At 44.6% G+C, this 23,206-nt stretch overlaps 1 protein-coding gene across 1 annotated transcript; it reads right to left on the bottom strand.

The window, feature by feature from the left end:
• Window positions 1-15,448: 15,448 nt before the first annotated feature.
• Window positions 15,449-22,960, bottom strand: LOC311225886 (cornifelin homolog; the record flags this gene model as incomplete). The annotated part of the gene is made up of 3 exons (XM_084311278.1): window positions 15,449-15,646; window positions 22,121-22,317; window positions 22,882-22,960. The coding sequence occupies 3 exons, from the start codon at window positions 22,958-22,960 to the stop codon at window positions 15,449-15,451; spliced, it is 474 nt and encodes a 157-aa protein (XP_084167404.1).
• Between the last annotated feature and the right edge of the window lie 246 nt (window positions 22,961-23,206).

Raw genomic sequence — 23,206 nt, forward strand, 5'->3', positions numbered from 1 at the left:
TATACATTATGCTTCATCATGCGTGAAGGAAAGGGGGTGGGGGGGGTCATTTATAATTCCTTGGTCGTCAGTAATGGATTTATTTAGTATGGGTTGATATATTGATCAGACTGATTGCAAACAAGGAAATTTGCAATCAATCAGGCTGAAAATAACGTTAGTGTCCTCTTACCGTTCGCCGATGAGACTGGAGGAAAAAGATCCCAATTATTTGACGTCGATCTCCTAGATCCCTCTCCGGTTTGTATGGCGCAATAAACGCCGAAATCATATTGATTATTGCTTTTCGAAAGCGATCCAAATGCACTCGAGTGTTTGTCTGGACCCACTTAACAAGATATTACTGCCGGAGGAATTTCCTCGATGCACCGATCGCCACTTCCGGTTTAGCGTGAGTGTAACTCGCCCGACCATCCACCAGGTGGTGGTATTGAGGCGTTGCAATCTCAGACAGGGTGCCGCTGCAGTCCGGAGGGAGGCTGGATGAATTATGAATGCCATGGCGAAAAAATTTAATATTTTTCCCAAAAACGATTTACGCCGTTGTTGGCGTTCAACGCATGGCGGGCAATAACGACTTACGCACAATGTGTTAATGAGGGGGCGTGTCTTTGGCTATTCAATTTCAAATTCTATTTGCCTATGGGGAATTTCCCCAAGGGGATCAATAAAGGAATATCTTATCCAGGCATTAGCAATCAACCCCAATAATTTGAAAGGGTCAGTGCACATAGATTTGGCCGGATTTCAGTATATTCCATGGATTTTGCTATATGAATGGATTATATCAGGTTTTGGCTCCCACGAGTTACCATCAAAGAGACTGTCGGCATGGTATTTTCATTTAGGAGTGTACCAGGAACTTGCATCCACTTCAGGTTCAAAATAGGCCTCCCCCACTACAGCCATTCATAGGATTATGTTAATATATTGGAACTCAGCGATCCGGATGGTGTCAGGCTGTATGGAGACACATGTTGGTGTTAGAAAACTGATTTCAGCCTTTCATTGATGGTTATTAGCCTCCGTCTCCTCTCCTGGCCATCTCATCTTCAGAATGTTCGCTTTCAAAAGAGACCAGACTCATGTGCTAAAAGTCTAAAGCTAAGCTTTGCAAAAAAGGTATGCAGTCGTCAAAAAACAAAAATGGCTGTTTTTTCCTCATGCTTAACTCAATCAGCGCCGGAAGCCTAGAGCATCTTTGTTCTTACCACGCCAACGCTTTAAAAGATAGGAGTGCGTCACCTTGTTTGTAGAGCTATAAGTAACTATATTCTATATTATAGCTATGGATACAATACTATGGCCCATTTGACATCACTCGTTCAATATAATATAAAAAAGAATAAATATTTTCGTCAATATGTTTGCGTGTTATACCGTGGTGAATATGAATATAGTTTGAGTGATCCTGTCTAATCCCAGAAAACGACGATATACAGTCAAATGTGATTTTCACTAAAAGCGTTGCCGTTTCTCGCCTGGACACGCTACTATTTCCAAATCAAATATATAAAATAGGTATTATATTTCATCATGAATGCATGAAAGGGGGGGGGGGGGTCGTTTTTTGATGCTTTGATCGTCACCAACGGCATACGTTGTGGAGTAACGTTACAGACACGTTGCGATCAAGGTGAAATCATGGTTGGATCAAAGCAGGATTGATATAATTTAATCCTTACCTTCACTAGGAGGTACCCCAAAAAGAATATTCCAATTGTCTCATCGCGAGTCCCAAGTACCGGTGTCCATCGTGTCGCCAACATAATCCACCACAGATTCATCGGAGGCATTTGACGCTTCTCAATGGGATCGGGATACCCGCCCGCCTCGCCCGACAAAGAAAAGCGGGCCCGGAGACATTTGATCAACGTACAGGCCAAGATATAATGTTTCAAAGGGTGCTCGATACTGCCACCTGGAGTGGATGCGGCCGGTATTGCACTTTGGCATTCTCAGGATGATTCCCCATGTTAACCCAGAGTCTGTGTGCCTGTAATGAATGTAAATATCGAATAAAAGAAATAACGATGAAAACCAGACTATACTCGGGTCTGGCGTCCAAAGAGTTAAAGCATTTCAGAGACATGACTCAACTTCCTGTTTGGCGGCTTTGTCACCAAATCCAATCAAAAACATAAGTCATACCTGTGTAGACATTTGTCTACAGATTATGTGTACCACGTTTCGTGCAGGTTGGGGAAAATCTGTAAGAGGAGTAGCATTTTCACAAAATGCAAAATGGCGGCAATCTAATATGGCGGCAAATTACGTTGTAGGGTGCCTTGAACTCGGCTTGAGCCAAGGATTCCAACGGTACCTTGTTTTGGAAAATCTGACTCACTTCAAAAGTTGTGTGCATAAATGCACCTCCAACTTTGACACATTGGTGGCGGTAGAGTGTTGGAGCTGGGGACATGGGACTTGGTGACAGGGGTCAGTGGACTATCCCGAATCAGTCTGCTAATTTTCATAACTTTCTGCTATACGGTTCTATGGGCTGCCATAGACTCCAATGGCAGAATAATAATAAGAAGAAACGGTACAATCCCTCAAGGTGACCTACGCAGCTTCGCTGCTTGGCCCCCAATGGATGATTTATTGCAGCTTTAGGAGCTGAGGATATGTCACAGGGTTGGAGTGACGGGCAAAACACTTATTGTGGAGCAACTGCACAAGCAGAGTCCGAATCCATTTGAAATTTATTTTCATGTCCATGGTAGAGCGAAGAGTATCCAAGGACATTATGCATTCGGTAGTGTGTGTGTGAATCCATGCAATATCTCTCAAACTATACGGCCGATCAGCCCAGTGGCGGCTGGTCCATAGAGGGTGCTAGGGTGCCGCCCCTGGTGGACAGAGAAGAAAGTTTGTTTTGGATTTTAGATATCGACCCCTAAAAATATAATAAAATCTTTTTAAATAAAAAATAATTACTCATTTTAAGTATGTTTATGTTTAAAATGGGGGGGGTGGGGCTCTCGCTCTCTCTCTCTCAACCCAGTCACACAGTGAAGACGGCAGTTTCACTAGATAAAATGGGTGGGAGGGATTGGGCTCTCGCTCTCTCTCTCTCTCGTATCTGCTAGTAGTGCAGATGGGTGACTGTCAATCAAAGCGCTTTGTGAGTATGGGCCAAAACAGCTTGGAATTTGGAAGGGCAGAAAGTGGTGCACTTGATAAAAAATACAAAACAATGCATTTTATTGAAATAAACCTTACAGATGTGTTCCATAGACTCACAGGAATTGTGTAAAATTGCCCAAAGAGTGAAAAATAAAGCAAAATATGGGACCTTTAAAATCCCTCAAAACAACACATTTTGAAAGACGAACACTGCAAGAAAAACTCAGAGTGAAAGAGTTTGGACCTTATCAGCCTGAGTCTGAGATCTCAATTCAGCAACAGACAGAGGACGACAATATACTCGGTAATTCTTTAGGAGCTGGTTCGGTAAGAAAGAAGACTTTGCTAACTGCATGTAGCGAAACCAATGCTTTATTTTGCATAATGAAGAGGTTGACAAAAACAGCTCTGGCTTCAGTCGAAATTGTACCGGTGTTATGTTATACTTAGTGCTGTCAGGCGATTAAAAAAATTTATCTAATTAATTACAGGATTTGTAATTAATTAATCTAATTAATCGCATTTTAATCGCATAACCATTTTATGCCTGATATTCTATATTATATAATCATATTTCAAATTGCATGTGTCCAGATGGCAGAATTCAGTACTGTATCTACAAAACCTTCTGTTTAATCATCTTCCATCTATTAATTTGCTTAGATTTTTCAGGTCTGGTCAATTTGAGCATGGTGTTATTCACAGTCAAAGATAAAAAAAAATTATTGATATTCTCATTTGGTTCATTACAATTGACTCAAAATAAGATTTTCATTCAATCAATCACCACACAGATTGATTGATTGAATGAAAATGTTATTAACAGATTGCAGAATGGGTACAATACAGTAGGGCTCAATACACACAATTGTTAAGGGTATGCAGACCAGAGAAAGACTTTCGTCTTGTTTACATCAGGGTCCCCCATTTTCAATTCATAATGAATTGTAAGTAAGGGTGCAACTTGCACCGTGCAATCCATTCTTTGTGGATCTAGCCCACAGTATTTCTGACACTGGGATTACATTCCCTGAGATTCATAGATGTCCCTAGAATCAGATACCAAGAACATGCAAATGGACCATATTAAAAAAAAGTCTGTAAATGTGTATTCTACATTCTCATGGAATGAATGAGATAAAAAAAAATATATATATATATATATATATAAAAAAAAAAAAATTGTAATTCATTTTGAGTTAATTTTCATAACGCGATAATTTGCTGTGTAATTAATTAATCGAATTAACGCGATAAACTGACAGCCCTAGTTATACTTTATCCATTTATGACCGCGTGTCAAAATAACTTTTTGAAGGTATGCCTTGTACTGTGAAGTGGCGATCTGAGTTGTGCTGCACAGAGAGAGAGATGCATGTTTGTGTGTAGGCGTTATTGGAAACCTGGCTGCATTGACTGTGATCATATATTGATTGATGGTGATAGTTGTACTGTACCTACTTAAATATTTGTACGCTTGTGGTTTCGCCAACGCTCTGACGCGCACAGTACGCTCCGAGACTCGCGCCAAGTCTCCTCTCTCTCCAACGCAGTGAGCGTTCCGTAGTATGATCATGAAACAACTCACCAAAATGTACTATTGCACAACTGATTTGACACAACAAAAAAACGCCCCTCCTATTATATGGATAACCGGCCGCCACTGGATCAGCCTCAGTTCACGTACAGAAGAACATTAAAACAAACACAAATAAAAACAAGATGGTGAGAGCACACAAGTACTAAATAATAGAGAAAAGGTCTTTACATGTCAATGAAAACAGGCAATATTATAATTATATTTTTTTATTATGTTTTTGGTAGATTTTTATTTGTTTGTACTACCGGGCAGTCCGGTAGAGAGAGAGAGGAAGAACGGGAGACAGAGCGGGGGGAAGATATTCGGCAAAGAACGCCGGGTCCGGGAATCGAACACGGGTCAGCCACTTCGCGACGCAGCGTGTTACATGGGTCGCCACTTGGGTGCCCTACAGGCAATATTATTAACATGATCACTCCATGGCAAAAAGGTTTCCAATCTTTTTTATTTCAAATGATCAATTCCAATGAAGGACTCTAGCTTCAAGAAGGGGAATGCAGTCAGGGCAGAGTTCAATAAAATGATTGAGCATTCATGTGCGAGCAGTCGCCCAACATACTTGCGGCACCTTCAGTCATTGTTTGATTGAACATTTTATTTAACAGATTACAGAATGGGTACAATACAGTACAGCTCAATACACACAATTGTTAAGGGGTTGCATACCAGAGAAAGACGTTTGACTTGTTTACATCAGGGTCCCCCATTTTCAATTCATTATAACACATGACATACATGACATACAGGTAGACAGTACTGTTACATTTAGACATTTATGACATACCAGAGTACAAAAAGAGTCTAAAAAGAGTATATACATTTGAGGGGGAAGAAACGATAGGTTATGACTATAACCAAGTTCTGTTAGTTAGGGGCGATGCTTGGCATCACACTGCACTATCTCGCGTACGTGCACGCGTACTGAATAAACCACAAATGTACCTCTAATACCAGTATTAGTCTGACCACACCCCTCATCAGCTTACCTTCATAAGCAGGTGTGTGGTCACCTGCTCTCCTCCTTCCCAAGCTTTCACCACAAGGTGAGGACAAGGGCTGCAGCGGCCGTCTGATGCCAAGCATCGCCCCTAACTAACAGAACTTGGTTATAGTCATAACCTATCGTTCTGTATCGTTAGTGGCTTAGCTTGGCATCACACTGCACAAGGGAGGCCAAGCGGAGCCACTGGCTGACAAATACACCCCGCTGACAGCCCCCCCACAACCATCAGAACAGGGAGGGCCGAGCCCCCCCGACCCCCCCTAATGGCGGGTAGCCCCCCTATTAGGGACGTCACGGGAGGGCGACGGACCCGACCGTGCGAAGAGGCACTCAAGCAACTCAACGCACAGGGTGAGCAGACCGTGGCTTGACCCCACGACTACACACACGCACAACCCGCATGCCACCCGGGAACGAACGGAGGAACAACCTCGTTACTGCCCCCAGAATCACGGGGTCAAGGGCAAACCCAACCCCGTGGCAAGGCCGTAGCAGCGGAGCACGAAGGAAGACCCAGACCCACCAAAAGGACTGGACTCCCTAGAATGGGGGCCCGGAGAAGTCCATGATGCCAGCATCAAGACCCCACCAGGTGGGCACGTAGTGCCCCGCCCCCCACATCGCCAGCGTATTCGGACAAAGGCCCCTCAGTTACTGCACCTGGTATTCCCAGGCGGAATCCCATCCAAGTACTAACCAGGCCAGAACCTGCTTAGCTTCCGAGATCGGACGAGATCGGGCGTGTTCAGGTCGGTATGGCCGTAAGCCGAGCGGGCCCCGTCCCCCCAATAGTACACCGCCTGGCACACTGACCCTGCAGAACAGGCAGTCAGCATGGCCGTAAGCACACAAAAAAGGTTAACCAACGGAAGCAGGCAGCGCACCGGGGAAAAACCAGGCAACAGGCTGTTAACCCTAGCCTGGAGACTGCGGACGAGACAGGCGCCAGAGGGGACAGCTGAACACAGCCGCCCCGGCGGAAGGAGCGTAAGCTGGCGGTGTTGCATGACCAAGCCTCCATTTAACAACCCCCACCCAGAGGGGTCGAGGCAGAGAAGGCTGACACGATTGGCAGACGTCATGAACGTGCAGGGGCACCCTCAACGGTGAACCCGGGAGTTGACACTGCTCCAACACACCAGGGAATCAACCACCTCGGTGTTACCCAATGCGGTGGTTGTTCCTATAACCCCTCAAGAAAAAACTCCAAAACACACCTGCGGGTATACACCGGCTATACCGCAGTACAAGTGTTTCAGTTTCCAAAAAGGGTTAACCCAGGCCTACAGGTCGCAAACATCACTTCGGACCGGGCCTGGCGGTACGGGAAGCACAGGGTCACCAGAGGAGGTCAAAAAACCACCCCCACAGGCCCCTCTTCGCCATGCGTGAGAGAGGAGCGAAAAATAATGGAGAACCAGCCCCTAAGCACACCGTACCTGGTATTCCCCGGCGGTCTCCCAACCAAGTACTAACCAGGACCAACCTGTGTAGCGGCCGAGATCCGACGAGATCGAGCGCGTACAGAATGGCATGGCTGTAAGCCATGACGACAGTGCTGAGTAAAAACATACCCAACCAGGGTCTCCATAGCGCTTAACCCTGTGACACCCAGACCGACCCGGCATTTTTCCCCCTGAAAAAAGCCCAAGTCCCTCAGGGTACCAGAACAGCAGATCTGCATCCCCGGCGGACAACGGGTTCAACTGATCTGGACCAGCGTGACCAGAACCAGTCCCGTGCCCTAACCACGCCGACATGCCTACTCCAGGAGAAGGGCAGATATGCGTGTTGATCTTAACATGAAAAGAAGGCGCCACCCAGACGTTCGGACGAACCGCGCCTGGTGGCCCACCCCAAGGGCGTGAGACCCCACTACATATGTTCAGATCCATCCCGTCATCATCCCCCAGACATGAACGAGAATCCGTCGACAACCCACCCAGGTCATGAGATGTGGTCGTCGGAAGAGGAAAAACCCCCATCTCAGTTGCTTTATAAAAACGCTGTTTCAACCACAAGCAACCAAGGCGTGCCAGTCAATCGCCTGTTTACAGCGAGCCAGCACTATACGTGCGTCGGGACACACCCCCATCAATGAACAGGCTATTTAGACCTGTCATTGAATCCCCAAGGCGCCCAGGGGAACGACAAGAGGGGTGTGACACTCCCTAACTCCAACACTTCTGGAATAGAAAGAAGGAAGCATCAACAGTATGTATCCCAGTCTACACAGCCGGGGTAAAAAATGTTCACATTTTTACATCCCACCACCCTCCCATAGGAAAGAGACGGGGATCCCCAGAGAGACTTCCCACGCGAGCTGTACAGATTGAAAAGAATATATTGCACCTTGAGCCATGTAAAAAACTGGTTTTAGGGCCTCCGGGGAAGAGGCACTGAACCCATACACACTCAATAAACGAATTGAATCGAATATACATACAATAGAAAAGGACCCTTCTAGAGGGTCCACTCACTTTGACAATCTGAGGAGGAAGGCTCTGTACTCTGATGGAGGCTTCCTCACATGGAAGAAGGAGTCCGAACTCACAGAAGGCCTGAATAGGCGCTTGGTGAGGAGGAGCCCTGACCATCCCCCCTGAAAACAGATCCATCACATGGACCTGAACAGCACACGGAAGTCCTACCAACAGAGACGCGCACGGTGACGTACTCTATGGCGGGGGAATTCCTGCGGTGCACACGCCCAATATACCAGGCCGTGGGACCAGGAACTCCCTCCCCCCCCCCCCCCCCCCCCCCCCCCGTAACGTGCCGAACCGCCACGTGACGGGAACCTTGAAGGACAGGGGGTGTACCCCTGACCGACAGAACAATGGGGAGAGGAAAGGTTACCAGTTCACCCCTTTACGACCCCACACCCATGATACGACGTAACGACAAAAAGAGAATATGACACAGTCATAGTCAGCTCTATGAAGCGTTTCACAGCTCCACACAGCGCATGAGCTAACCTGCTATCTGATTTTTACTAAGGAAAAACACAGAATAGAGAGGGCTCTAAGAACCCCGGTCCAACATACACATGTGCTTCTGTGGCCAGTACAACCCAGTTGTAGGTCACATGACACACACAACCCATCATCACCTACAAAAAATGGCAAAAACACTCAACAGAGGAACGCCGTTTTTTTCACAATGAGAGAATACATCATTCTTGATTAGTATCGACCACAGGCCTTGCTAAGCACACATGACAGCAACCAAACCAATTTCCCTTTAGGAAATAAGTTTCTCCAGCAGATTTAGCACAACCTCAGCAATCAAGCTAAGAGTTACATCGTATCCCTACCACACAAAAGACACAATTAATGCACAACATGTCTGATAGGAGGTGATAAAGTCCCCAGGGAACCGGGGGGGAAAACACAATCCTCCTATTTTACCCTCAATACGGCCAGTTAAAACAGGAAAACCTGTTAAAGTGTGAACACACTGTTCATTGTCATTACAGTCTGAGAAAGAACATTCTTTTACTCACTTGTCACCAAGCATAGCTTCATAGGTTAGTTGCCTTAGTAGTGAGTACACGGTACACACAAACACCATGATGTTTCTCACACAACAACCAGATCAATACATCACGATCTGCACGGAGAAGCTAACTGCCAGTGACAAAAACAGCTCACACATAACCCGCAACGTATCCCAAATGCATTGCAACAACACACGTTTTGGGAAAAAACACCGTTATTCACAATACATTTAGCAAAGTAAAACCAGAAGACGTGTTATGAGGTCTGGTCAACCCCGTTCCTACCCGGAACGCAGATCAGCGAAGTGCAGTCACAAGACACCGTAGAACACAGCCGTCCTGTGTTGTTCGATCCGGGCAGCGTCGCCGCTCCAACCAGTCGCTACAGTCCTCTTTGTTGACGCAATCCCCGTCCAGGCTCAGGGCAGGGTCGACGAAACATCCCCTGTCAAGGATGACGTCGCGGTCAAGAGTGTAAAACATGTTAAAATCAAAGCACGTTCAACAGAATAGCATCAAGCTAACGGCGATCAGAAGCGAGCTCCCGGCGGCGCGCGAGAAGCTAAGCTACCCCGCGCCAGCCATGGCCATAGCAGCAAGCTAACGTTACCTAGCGACCACGACATGCTAGCCCCGCAGCTAACAGCTGACTGGCTAATAGTAGGCCTTAGCAGGCCATGCAGCGATCCAGCAGGCTAACGCAGCAGTTAACAGCTGACTGGCTAACCGTAAGCTATGAACATGTAAACAATGACATAACACTCACCCAGACAGGCCGCCGTTCTGAACCTCTCCTCACTTTTTAAGAGAAAAGAGAAAACAAGATGTCAACACCGCTTCACAACGGTGACTTTACCACATCCGGCGGAATCAGCACAGTACCAACTGGCCTGTGTAGCTGACTTTGAACACGAATCTGCCGCTATCGCACATTACATGCACATATCCCCTCGTGAAGGAATACTCTCATTTGGATATGAAAGATGGGGCCTTAACACGGTGACAGAGAGAATCCACTCGTCCAGAACACACAGGGATCACCAGTGTCAATGGTCGCGGCCCACTAGTTAAAACTATAATGGTCTCCAGACCAAGGCCTTCTGTCGCCTAGGCGGCTAAACAAAGGACCCTAGCCTGGGGCCGGTTTCCATAAACTTTGTCAAGTAGCCCCCATAGCACTAACAGACAAGTGGAGCCCGCCAGCAAACACTACTCACCCAACCTGGAACGCACCGCTTCTCACAACAGCGGCATGTCCGACAGTTCAGCTGTGGCCTGACAGGTTTCACCCCAACAAACACAGCAAGGAACTGCAGTTGAGAAGCATGCAGCGGCATGCTCCCAATACGAAAACCGGTGGAGGGTTTTTAGAATGATCATCATCTTCTAGACACTCCAGTACGAAGACAATATCGCCGTATTTTCTCGAAAATAGTGAGAGAGAAAATAAAGATATGATGTCAACGTATCCTTGTTTCCCAAGCTGTTCCTAATCCAATTTCTTCCATCATGGTGTCAAGTGTGGGGATCTACCGAGGCACTTCTTCCTTGTGGTGAAAGCGAGAAGGAGGAGAGCAGGTGACCACACACCTGCTTATGAAGGTAAGCTGATGAGGGGTGTGGTCAGACTAATACTGGTATTAGAGGTACATTTGTGGTTTATTCAGTACGCGTGCACGTACGCGAGATAGTGCAGTGTGATGCCAAGCTAAGCCACTAACGATACAGAACTGTACATTGGAGGAGGTGGGGGGGGGGGGGGGGGGGGGGGGGGGGGGGGAACTGCATTGGCGGTGGGGGGGGGGGGGGGGAACTGTACATTGGAGGGGGTTGGGTTTGGACATTTACAGGGGCCAGTTTCTAATTCTCCCGTAGGTGCTCTTTGAGAGCGGTTTTGAAAGTGGGTAGTGATTCACATTCCTTTACAGCTTTGGGTAGGGCGTTCCACATTGATGTGGCATAATTGCAAAACGTGTTTAGTCCCTTGTTTGAGACGAATCTGGGTTTAACATGATTTGTGGAGCTCCCTCTGGTGTTGTGGTCGTGGTATTCACTGACCTTTGGGAAGTATTTGTGGAAGTATATGTACATGGGTACCTTAGTGGTGTAGTGTATCTTGTAGACCAGGCCCATTGCAAGTTGCTGTACTCTGTCGTCTACTCTAAGCCATCCTAGGTTGTCAAAGTGGGCAGGGGTGAGGTGGGTTCTAGTGGTAAGGTCAAGCAGTAGTCTGACCAGTTTGTTTTGTGATGTTTGTAATTTTGTTTTTAGCGCCTTTGAGGTGCTTTGGTACCATGAGCTGCAAGCATAGTCGTAGTACCCTTGAATGAGTGCTCCTGCCAGAGACTTCAGGGTATTCTTGTTTACCAGAGAGGAGATCCGGTACAAGAATCTAGTTTGTTGGTTGACTTTTTTGATTACATTGGATGCCATTTTGTCACAGGAAAGATTTGCCTCTAGGATGGAACCCAGGTATGTAATTTCATCTTTCCTTGTGACAATATTGTCACCCACTGTAACTGAGAAGCCATCGGTCTTGCTGAGTTTGTTATTTGAACCGAAGAGAATGGACTCTGTTTTACCCAGGTGTAGTGATAGTTTGTTATCAGCGAGCCAGGTGCAGATTCTGCAGAGTTCCGAGCTGAGGGTTTTTTCAACCTGCAACTTGTTCCTGTCAGAGACCAGGAGGGCTGAGTCGTCCACAAACAGGAACAAGTTGCAGTCACAGGCTGACGACATGTCATTTGCATAAATTAGGAACAGTAACGGTCCTAGTATGCTTCCTTGTGGAACACCACAGCTCACTGGGAGCCGTCTCTCTCTCTCACTCTCTCTCTCTCTGTCACTAACAGTAACAGCTCGACGCCACGGATCAGTTCTAGGCTCGAGGGAGGAGTAATATACACAATAAAAGGAATAGTAGACCAGAGACAAAGTTATGACAATAACCGGTAATTTATTCAAGAACAACAGCGCTGGTAAGACAATGACGACAATGTGCAACTAGTAAGTGAGGTAAAGTAAAGTATCCCTTTTTATGTCCTTTCATTAACGATTCCTTATCTTAGGAAGGTTAGTTCGATATCAAGTTTCTAGGTTGATTGAATCAACACATTTTGTTCAGACGTCTCTGATGATAATCACTAGCTAAAAGCTAGATTTAGAGTCATTAGATATCCTTTTTGTGAGTTAACTCATTATCTTTCTTCTGCAGGTGCAGATCGGTAAACCTTATATTAGTTTATTATTTTCAGTTAGTAGGTAAGTATTTAAAGTAACGTATTAATCTAAACCTTTAAGTGTGCAGGGAATGCAAGTACCCTTTTAGGTGAAATGACCCTTTAAACTCTTTCTTTGCAGGTGTAATACCAAGCAAAGTACCAATGGAAAATCTTTAAATATACAGAAATGCAAGTGCCTTATTAGGTGAAATGACCCTTCAAACTCTCCTTCTTTACAGGAGAAACATCAATGAGATTCAACTACAATCAATATCTATATATGTACATCAATAAAAAATACAAAGGGTATAAAGGCCCTTGGAAGTCCTTGTGATTCAAGTTCAATCAGTTCGTATCATAAAAAAGGATATAAATGTCTTTGGAAGTCCTTGTGATTCAAGTTCAATTAGTTTGTTAATCCCAGATCCACTTCCTCACTGGGAGTGAGAAAGGCAGTTCACAGTCCTACCCGATTGTTGAGGCAACGGTCTGGGCAGTTCGTATGCAGTAACTGAGATGTCTGATCTGGGTTATGTCTTAGGTTCATGGGTGAGGCTCGCCATCTTGTGTCGGTCCGACACACTGTCTCCTCCCGCGTGCGCACACGTGATGAGCGCGGGTCGTCGAACTCCTGGGAACTCTTCCCGGGGGTAGAAAAACCTGGCCTGCATAACAGGCCATGCAGAAAATAAAAGCTATTCATCATCTTTCATTGCTTTAGAAATAAATAATCAAATTAGGCTACATTTGACTATGCTAAAATTAAAAACTAATTATATATGGACCATGTTCTTATCATGCATATCAATACAATTATAAACACTTCTGAAATGGTTTCTCGTTTTCATTTAACCGTCAGTAGTGTGATAGTAAAGGGTTAACCTTCTGTAGTGTGGCAGTGAAAGGGTTAAGTGTTCTAGAAAACAGACTGCTTTACACGATTTAAATGAGCACATGATCTTCAAAACATTCTCAGATTTTAACATATGACACATCATTTGAAAGCTTACATTCTGTACGATCACAATCTGGAAAAATCTGGAAAATGAAAATGGAGACATGTAGGCACAATAACTGGACAGGGTATGCCTGCTTGCAGGTATATTTTATTATAAAATTGTAAAAGTATTCACTTATTGTATCTTTGAAAATAGTTCTTACAACAGTAATAAGACAAGTTTATTTTTCAAGGACTTTCTTGGCCCATAACTCTAAATACACACCTGTTTTAGTAAGTAAGTCAGACCTATTTCTTGTCGTAGAATGAATGCATTTTAATGGGAGATGTATTCATAAAAGTTCTGCCTTTTGAAAGACCGTTGCCTTAAATTAAATACAATCTTAGCATTAGGGCGATTCCAACCGTGTCTTGGTTGACTATATTTGACCCCAGTTTAGGGTGCTGTGTCGGTGCTGTGTCATTCATACGCCGAGATATGACTACAAATTCCAATATATTCAATACATTTTTGAAGTCCATTGAATATATTGAAATTTGTCCATATCTGAGCCTAGGAACATCCCAGAATAAAAAAAATTGTTCTAGTCTTGACCCGATATCTCATCGGCAGATTCCCATATATGAAGTTCCTATTGAATATATTGGAAATTTTGGCACAGCAATTTCTCAGGAACAGAGCTGTGGCTTTGGCTGCAATGGATGCATGGGTGCTTTAAAACTATTTGGGATGATTGCTAATGCCTGAATAGCCAAGACACGCCCCCTCATTAACATACAAGACACAGAAATAGAGACATAAATAAATAATGTGGAAATAAAGGAATGTGAAAATCAATACAGAAATAAATTAAAGTAGAAATATGAACATAGATGTATTAATACATTAAGAAATAAAGAAATACATGTACAAATATATATACATACAGATTTAAATATTTTTTTATGATTTTGTATTTAATCACTTATTTCTGCATTCATTTATTCAATGTTTGTTTCCTTATTTTGGCAGGATTGGTCCCCCATAGTATGATGACAACCCTGGTAAACCTATTATGACTTTATAATATATATATATTTTTTTGCTTGGTTTGATGCATGAGAAAGGTTGATGTGTTGCCGTGGCAACATTACAGCTTCCTGGTTCTCCGTCCAAAACAATCCTTGTTATTTCCATCTGGAATCATAAGAAGTCATTCTACAATTCATAATTCCAGATTTCCATCACATCGTCAAAGATTCTACGGAAGACAAATCACCACGGAAACACCCTTACTATCCATTCAAGTCATATGGATATAATGTATATATATATATTAGTGCTGTCAAACGATTAAAATATTTAACTCGATTAATCGCATGATTGTCCATAGTTAACTCGCGATTAATCGCAAATTAATCGCATTTTATTTTTTTTAATTTTTTTTACCTTAAACGGATCTTTTTCAAGTTCCAAGTTTTAATACTCTTATCAACATGCGAGTCAACAAATGCTTGCTTTATGCAGCCATTTAACACAAAAGGATGACCCTCATGCATTGCAAATTTGCATCAAATTCAAAACAGAGTGATGCACAAAATAACTTAAAGAAAATAAAAATTTAAAACAATGAATAAAGTGTGCATGAAATAATAGGGGAAAGAAAACATTAGGAACTTGTTACATTCACACACACAAGGGCTGACTAATCACACACCCCCCTCTCTCCCTCACACACACACTCTCCCAGCTCTCTTTCTCTCTTGCCCCTTCCTTATCTCTCTCACCCCCCTCTCTCTCTATATCTCTCTCTCACACACACACACACACACACACACCATCAGAAACAAACATAGTATCAATGAGAGCATCAATAATACACCTGAGTGAAGTCTAGTAAAAAAAGAAAAAAAAAATGTGTAAGTTAATCTTGAGTTAAAAAAAATAATGGCATTAATAGAATCTGGAGTTAACGCGTTAATATCGCGTTAACTTTGACAGCCTTAATATATATATATCTTGGACCGCTGTTCAGCTTTGCTTATACATAATGGACATTTATGGTTGGGTCACAAACCCATAACTGGTCGGCACCACCGGTGCGGCCTGCATCATCGGTGCGGTCTGCACCACCGTATGGATGTTGAAGTTGATGTCGACCGGGTCTGTCTTACGTTTCTTTATCTCCCTGGCCATCTGACACCAGGAGCACCACACACAGAAGCAGGAGATGCAGATATCTTCACAGATGGTCCCCTGGAGGCAAGAGGCAGAGGGGCTTAAGTTGGTAGTGGTCGCTGTAGTCCTTTTTTTATTAATTAATTCATTAATTAATTATATAAAAGGTGGCGATACACTGGGCAACTTCTTTTGGACAATGTGCTTGCCAACAGGACATTACTTGTGTCACGGGAGGAAATAACAGCCAGATCTCGCTCTTAACAGGCACCCAGAAAAGTGGCAATTCTTTTACTTTAACTTGAGGACTGCATACTTTCTTTGCAAAGCTTAGCTTTATACTTTATACGTATAGCACATGCATGAGCCTGGTCTCTTTTGAAAGATAACATTCTGAAGTTACTAATGCAAAAAAGGAAAATCACTTTTAGTGCTAATGAAATAGAGTAACAGAGGTCTGAACTTGAACTTGTGTACAACAATTTTTCTGTAGTGGTTGCAATGTCAAATTAAATATATAAAAGAAAAAATAGGTATAAGCTGGAAAACACAGCGGATCCATAACCTGAAGTCTTATGTAGTACAGGTCCAAATTTTATAAAAATCCGTTCAGAAATAGGTCTTTGAGAGAGATCCGGGTAAACCATGTGACAAAAGAAAAAGCTTTCCAAAATCCATTTCTCTACAGCCGTTTATTCTGTGGTGTGATTCCTTCTGGTTTTTGCTTGTCAACTTTCACCTACTTCCTGTATTTGCACCCCCTCATTTTCGCCATCAGCGGATGATTGGCAGTTCTGGAGCGTCGGGAGTCCGGGGTGGTCATCTGACACGCGGTGCGTAAAAGGATGCTCATATCGTCATATAACTCAAGAACCGAGGCACGGATTTGGTCGAGTGAGGTGGTGTTCGAACGGCAACAAATAGATCTTTAGAACGGTAATTTATATGTTTGGCGAAAAATGCAGCCCGAGATGCTAGACGCTCGCAAAGTGCCGTGACTTTCGTGCAAGGGCAAAACGGTCCGTATACGTGCCTTACTTTACTTTACTTACGCCTGCTACCCCTTCTGGGGCATAGGCCGTCAACAAGTGATCTCCAAGCATCTCTGTCTTGAGCTGTTCTCTCCAGTTGGTTCCAGGTCATCTTCATGGTCTTGGGTCTGCCTCAAGGTCTCTGCGTTAGGGCTTGTCTGGTGATGGTACTTGGGGGCTTTCGCAGGGTGTGGCCTATCCAGCGCTATCTGCGTTTCTTAATTTCTTCTTCTGCGGGCAACTGGTTTGTTCTCTGCCAGAGTTCGCAGTTGCTGATGGTGTCTGGCCATCGGATATGGATGATCTTCCGCAGGCAGCTGTTAATGAAGACCTGCACTTTCCTGATGGTTGCAGCTGTAGTTCTCCACGTCTCTGCTCCGTATAGTAGGACTGCCTTGACGTTGGTGTTAAAGAATCTGTGTTGGAAGTCAGTTCTTTTAGCTCCAGATGTTCTGTAATTGCACGAATGCTGTACGTGCTTTCCTTATTTGCGCTCTGACATCAGCATCTGTGCCGCCCTGCTTGTCAATAACACTGCCAAGGTAGGTAAAGGCTTCAACTTCTTCCAAAGCCTCACCATCCAGCATGATTGCGTTGGTGTTGTTTGCTGCATTGGTCTTGAGGATCTTAGTCTTGCCTTTGTGGATGTTGAGTCCCACTTGCGTGGAAGTGGATGCCACGTTGTTGGTCTTTTCCTGCATCTGTTGTTGGGTGTGCGACAGTAGTGCCAAATCGTCAGCATAGTCCAAGTCGTCCAGTTGCGTCCAAGGTGTCCACTGAATCCCGTACCTTCTCTGTGATGTGGAGGTCTTCATTATCCAGTCAATGGCCAGCAGGAAGCGGAAGGGCGAGAGCAGACAACCTTGTCTGACCCCGGTCCTCATTTGGAATGCCTCTATGAGCTGCCCTCCGTGGACCACCTTGCATGTCAGTCCCTCATAGGAGTTCCTGATGATAGAAACAATCTTGGTCAGCACCCCGTAATGTCGGAGATGCTTCCAGAGGGTCTCTCTGTCTAGGCTGTCAAAGGCTTTCTCATAGTCCACAAAGTTTATGTACAGGGGCGAGTTCCACTCTATCGACTGCTCCACGATGATGCGCGGCACTGCAATTTGGTCTGTGCAGGATCGGTCCTTGCGGAAACCAGCTTGCTCATCGCGGAGTTGTGCATCGATGAGGTCCTTCATCCTGTTCAAGATGACTCTGTTAAAAACTTTCCCTGTAATTTGCGCAATTGCTAAGGTTGCCTTTCTTTGGGATCTTGATGAGATAGCCCTCTTTCCAATCTCCTGGCACGTCTTCCTCCCATATCTTCATGAAGAGTGGGTGGAGCATCTTCACCGTGGTTTCTATATCTGACTTCAGTGCCTCCGCAGGGATGTTGTCTGGTCCTGCAGCCTTTCCGTTTCTCAGCTGCTTGATGGCCTACCTAATTTCTTCCCTGGTTGGTGCGTTGCAGGCTATGGGTAGGTCTGTGTCAGCCTGTGCGATGTCTGGTGGGTTCTGTGGTGCTGGCCGGTTTAGAAGTTCTTCAAAATACTCCATCCATCTGTTCTTCTGTTGCTCCTCTCCCGTTGTTATCGGTCTTCCCTCTTTGTCCTTCACAGGTCGTTCTGGTTTTCTGTACTTTCCTGCCAGCTTCTTTGTGATGTTGTACAGTTCTCTCATATTCCCCTCTCTTGCTGCTTGCTCTGCCTCTGTTGCCAGGTCATCCATATACCTTCGCTTGTCTGCTCTGATGCTCTTCTTTACTAGCTTGTTTCCTTCTGCATACCTTTCTTGTGCCCTGGCCTTCTCTGCTCTTGTCCGGCTGTTGTTCACTGCCACCTTCTTCTCCCTCCTCTCTTGGATCTTTCGCAGACTGTCCCCTGAGATCCATTCCTTGTGCTGGTGCTTCTTGGGGCCAAGAACTTCCTGGCAGGTAGACATTACTGCCTCTTTTATCTCCTTCCAACTGTTCTCCAGGGTGCACTCGTCCTCTTCCAACAACTCCTGTAAAACTTGGAACTTGTTGCTGAGTGTTACTCTGAACTCTTCCAGCTTACTGGCGTCTCTCAAGGAAGCTGTGTTGTACCTGTGTCGTGTTGTATGTGCCGACATCCAGTTCTTTCTTAGCTTCAGCTTCAGGCTGGCTACGACAAGGTGGTGGTCTGAAGCCACATCTGCTCCTCTCTTTACTCTTATATCCTGCATGGACCTCCTGAATTTCTTGCTGATACAGACGTGGTCAATCTGGTTCTCGGTTATGTGGTCTGGCGATACCCAAGTGGCCTTGTGGATGTTCTTATGGGGAAAAACACTGCCGCCAATGACCAAGTTGTTTATAGCGCACAGGTCCGCCAGCCTCTCCCCATTTTCATTCATGGCCCCCAATCCATGTCTTCCCATTATATCTTCGTACCCCCTGTTGTCACTTCCGATCTTGGCATTAAGGTCTCCCATCAGGATTGTGATGTCTCTCTCTGGGTGCTTTTCTATAATGGACTGCAGTCTGTTGTAGAACTGGTCTTTGTCTGCTTCCTCGCTGTCATTGGTAGGAGCGTAGCACTGTATGATGTTCATATTGATCCTCTTCTTCTTGGTTCGAAAGGATGCGTGATGATCCTTGGACCATGGGCTTCCCATCCTATGAGCGCTGTCTGTGCTGTTTTAGATAGCATCAGTGCTACTCCTTGGGTGTGGGAGGCATTGTCCTCTTCGTGTCCGGAGTACAGCAGTAACTCTCCTGAGGCCAGTCGTTTCTGTCCGGACTGTGTCCATCTTGTCTCACTTATTCCGAGCAGCGTGAGATTATAGTTCCTCATCGCTGCTGCTACTTGAAATGTCTTACCCGTCTCATACATGGTTCTCACGTTCCACATACCGATATGGGCAGCCCTGGACGAAACAAGGGTGATCGGCCGTGTGGCATTCCAGAGACTTCTGGCTTTCACCACATGGTGTCATAGACCTTCTTATCGAAGACCCTTCTCTTCCCTGGGCCAAGGTGTTGATGTCTTGTTTATCTCTTGTTGGCGTTTCTGTAACAATATAGTGTTTTACGGGGTGGGGATGTTAGCCCGTCGCCCAACCCCCTGGAGGGCTTTTGGAGTTGGCTTGTTAGTCCTCTCCCCACGCCTATTGTCTTCCAGGTGATGGATTGCAGCCTCATACCACGTGAGGCCAGACAGGCTGAGGGTTGTGTACAAGCTGTCTCGGCACGTCAAGCCCAACCAACTCCTGCTACTGTGTATTGAAAGCTGCACTAGGCAAGCTAACCCTACCAGCAACGCAAGACAAGACGACAAGACGCCAGTGCATGTTAACACATTGGGTGCCACGCCTTTTTCGGGCCCCATCTATTCACTGCCACGTTTTAAAAGATAGGAGTCCGTCACCTTGTTTGTAGAGCCATAACTATATTCTATATTATAGCTATGGATACAATACTATGGTCATTTGACAGTGACTTTCTTCCGGTCAAGATGCAAAAAAGATATAATTTTTCCATGCATACAATCGCGCGCTATACCCTGGTGAATATAAGTGTTTTTAGATCGGTCTGGGGTAATTCCCGAAATGCTGAGGAATAGCCTTATGCGTGTATTATACTATAACCGTTGCCGTTTCTTGCCTGGACCCTCTATTATTCTCAAATCAAATCTATATCATAGGTATTATGTTTCATCATGAATGCATGAAGGGGGGGGGGGGGGGTCGTTTTTTGATGCTTATATCGTCACCAACGGCATACATTGTGGAGTAACGTTACAGACACGTTCGGATCGAGGTAAAGACATGCTTGGATCAATGCAAGATTGATATCATATAGCCCTTACCTTGACTAGGATGTACCCCAAAAAGAATATTCCAATTATCTGATCACGATTCCAAGTATTGATGTCCATCGTGTCGCCAACATAATCCACCACACATCATGCATCGGGAGCATTTGATTATTCTCAATCTGACCGCTATAACCGCTCCCCTTGCACAAAAAAAAAGAAAATGACCCGGAGACATTAGATCGACGCACAGGCCAAGATACAAGGTTTCAAAGTGTGCTTGATACCGCCGTCTAGCTGGATGCGGCCGGTATTGCACTTTGGCGACCTCAGACCCATTCCCTATGGTGACACCAGGCTCCCTGGATGGATAATGAATAAAAATATAGAAAAAAAGGAAAAACTACCCAGAATCATAAAAAGCCGTTTTTGGCACTCTACGGTCAGGGCCCAGAAACGTATTAACACATTTTTGGCACCCAAAGTGTTAAGAGGTTCAAATATGTACATTAAGTACTGATGGACCACAGGGAAATGTTATAGCCATAAGTAATAGATTTAGCAAGTTCCCCTTCTGGGGATCTAACCTTAACCCTAACTTCACGTCTTAACTATAACCGTTAAGTGAATGTTAACACTAACACTAATGAGACTGTGTCAAAAATATACAAGAGAATTAATCTGAGTCACAAGATGTTCCAGTCAAATAGATTCACAGAGTGATTGATTTACTTTAATAATACACCTTAGGAACCGTAGGAAAAGAAACGTACATAATTCTACATATTAACACTTTGATCGCCGGGGTTAAATTCATAATTTACCATCCCTCGTCAGCCCTATTTAACATGGAGAAGTTCCCCTTCTTTGCAGGGCTATAACTTTTTAAATTGTATTGCTAAATTGACATTATTATGGCCCATTCAACATCCTATATCTATTGTTCAGGGTGTAGCAATGTTATACTTTTTCATTCACATATTCATACTAAAATACGGTCTAAGTATAAGTATGTTTTTATCGTTTTCTGCAGCTTTCTCCAGAACTTGATTTATAGCCCTAAATGCATTATATTGATGATCAAATACAGTTTGGTAGGAATCTGTGCAAGATAAAAAATTTCAACTGGATGTGCTTCTAGGAGTTACTACGTATGATCTGATGTTGACCGGATGGGCGGGGGGTCGTTTATAATTCCGTGGGCAACGTTATATCATTCATCTAGTGTGGGTGATATGATCATCAGAGCAGTTTATATGGAACACGTTAAAAAAAAAGCTGAATCTTACCGTAGCTTCCTCATAGCGTTGGGCATAATATTGCTATTATGGGATGTAGAAATACCCGATCCATTTCCAGGTTGTATAATAGTATATACGTCCAAATCATGTTGTTTATCGAGTTATTTGCACCGATCGGTGTTCACTGTGTCAAGATGGAGTACCTCTAACGATAGCGAGTGCCCGGACGAAATATGGGTGAGCACCACTTCATCCACAGATCACTTCCTGTTGGGCGATCTGCCGATCGGCCACCAGATGGCCCTCTTGAACCGTTAGAGAGTTGAGTGGGGTTCAGCAGTATATCTCAGGTCTCCGGGGGAGAAATATGATTTCGATCACAGATTTCTGAAATATTGATATCAAAGACGTGTTACGGCGTCTTCGGCAGAATGAGCATGGCGGGGAATGACGAGTTTCGGCGTCTCCGGCGATTAAAGTGTTAATAAACAGAGAAATGGTAATAAGGCACCGAACCTTGATTCCATATTTGTGGCGGATGGCGACGCGCAGGCTCAGACTAGCAGAAGGAACACAGAGTGGAATCACGCAGGATGACCAGAGGGCCGGGATGGCCGGGCTCAAGAGGTCCAGTAACGGGAGGCACCTGCTCTCTCCAAACTCCCCCGTGGTGGTGCAGGCATGGCAGGGACAGCACCAGTAGGCGTACCAGCCTGAAGAAAAACATTAAATACTTAGCTTTTCTCTGTAGCTCTCATCGTAATAATAACTTTCTTAATGGGGTGAACATTATTTTCCTGTTGCCTCCTCCGGCACGTGTGCAGTCGCCGGTGTTGCCGGGAATTTAACCTGGGTCTGGGTGGTAGGCAGAGACCTCTACACTACCCAGCCGACACTAGTGCTTAGACCTCTACACTATTGTTGGTGGGAGATTTTAACTTGAACTGGCTAAATAATAACTTGGAACACAGCAACATTATGGAGAAATGCGGTTACCATCTTCTTCAGACAAGAAGATATATACCAATTTCCTCTCTGTGCGTTCAGTAGAAAGCTATCCGGCTGCAAGCTAGTCTAGCTTGGCACAGATTAATGGAAGCGGATAGGGACCACAAACTCTGGGAGAGGTGTTTTTGGCCAACAGCTAGGCTAGCTGGTCCATATCCATTTTCATTAATTTGTGCTAAGCTAGGCTAGCTTGCAGCTGGATAGCTTTCCCATAATGTTGGCATGTTCCTTTAAATAAAGCAGGCGAAAGTTGATGCGTTGATACTCACATATGCTCATGTCATCAAAGCAATCTAGCAGGTTTGAGTCCCATTCTGTCATCTGAGGCTGCTTGACTATCACTGCCATGATCAAAGATTAGCCTGCAAACACAACATACAGACCATCAGCATAGCAATGAAACATTGTCCAAATAACCTCTGGATGAGAAAAGAAGCCATTGGAAAGCAAAACCTTCAACATAGTCTTTTCCTCATTTCTGCATTATACCTCACTGTTACCCATTTTACTCTGTATTGTATATATGTATATTGAACATTCCTTTACTTACTTTTTACCTACGTCTTAATAACTTTTTTACTTACTTTTCTTTTT

Source organism: Notolepis coatsorum, assembly GCF_963971535.1.
Source record: "Notolepis coatsorum genome assembly, chromosome: 3".
Lineage (NCBI taxonomy): Eukaryota > Metazoa > Chordata > Actinopteri > Aulopiformes > Paralepididae > Notolepis > Notolepis coatsorum.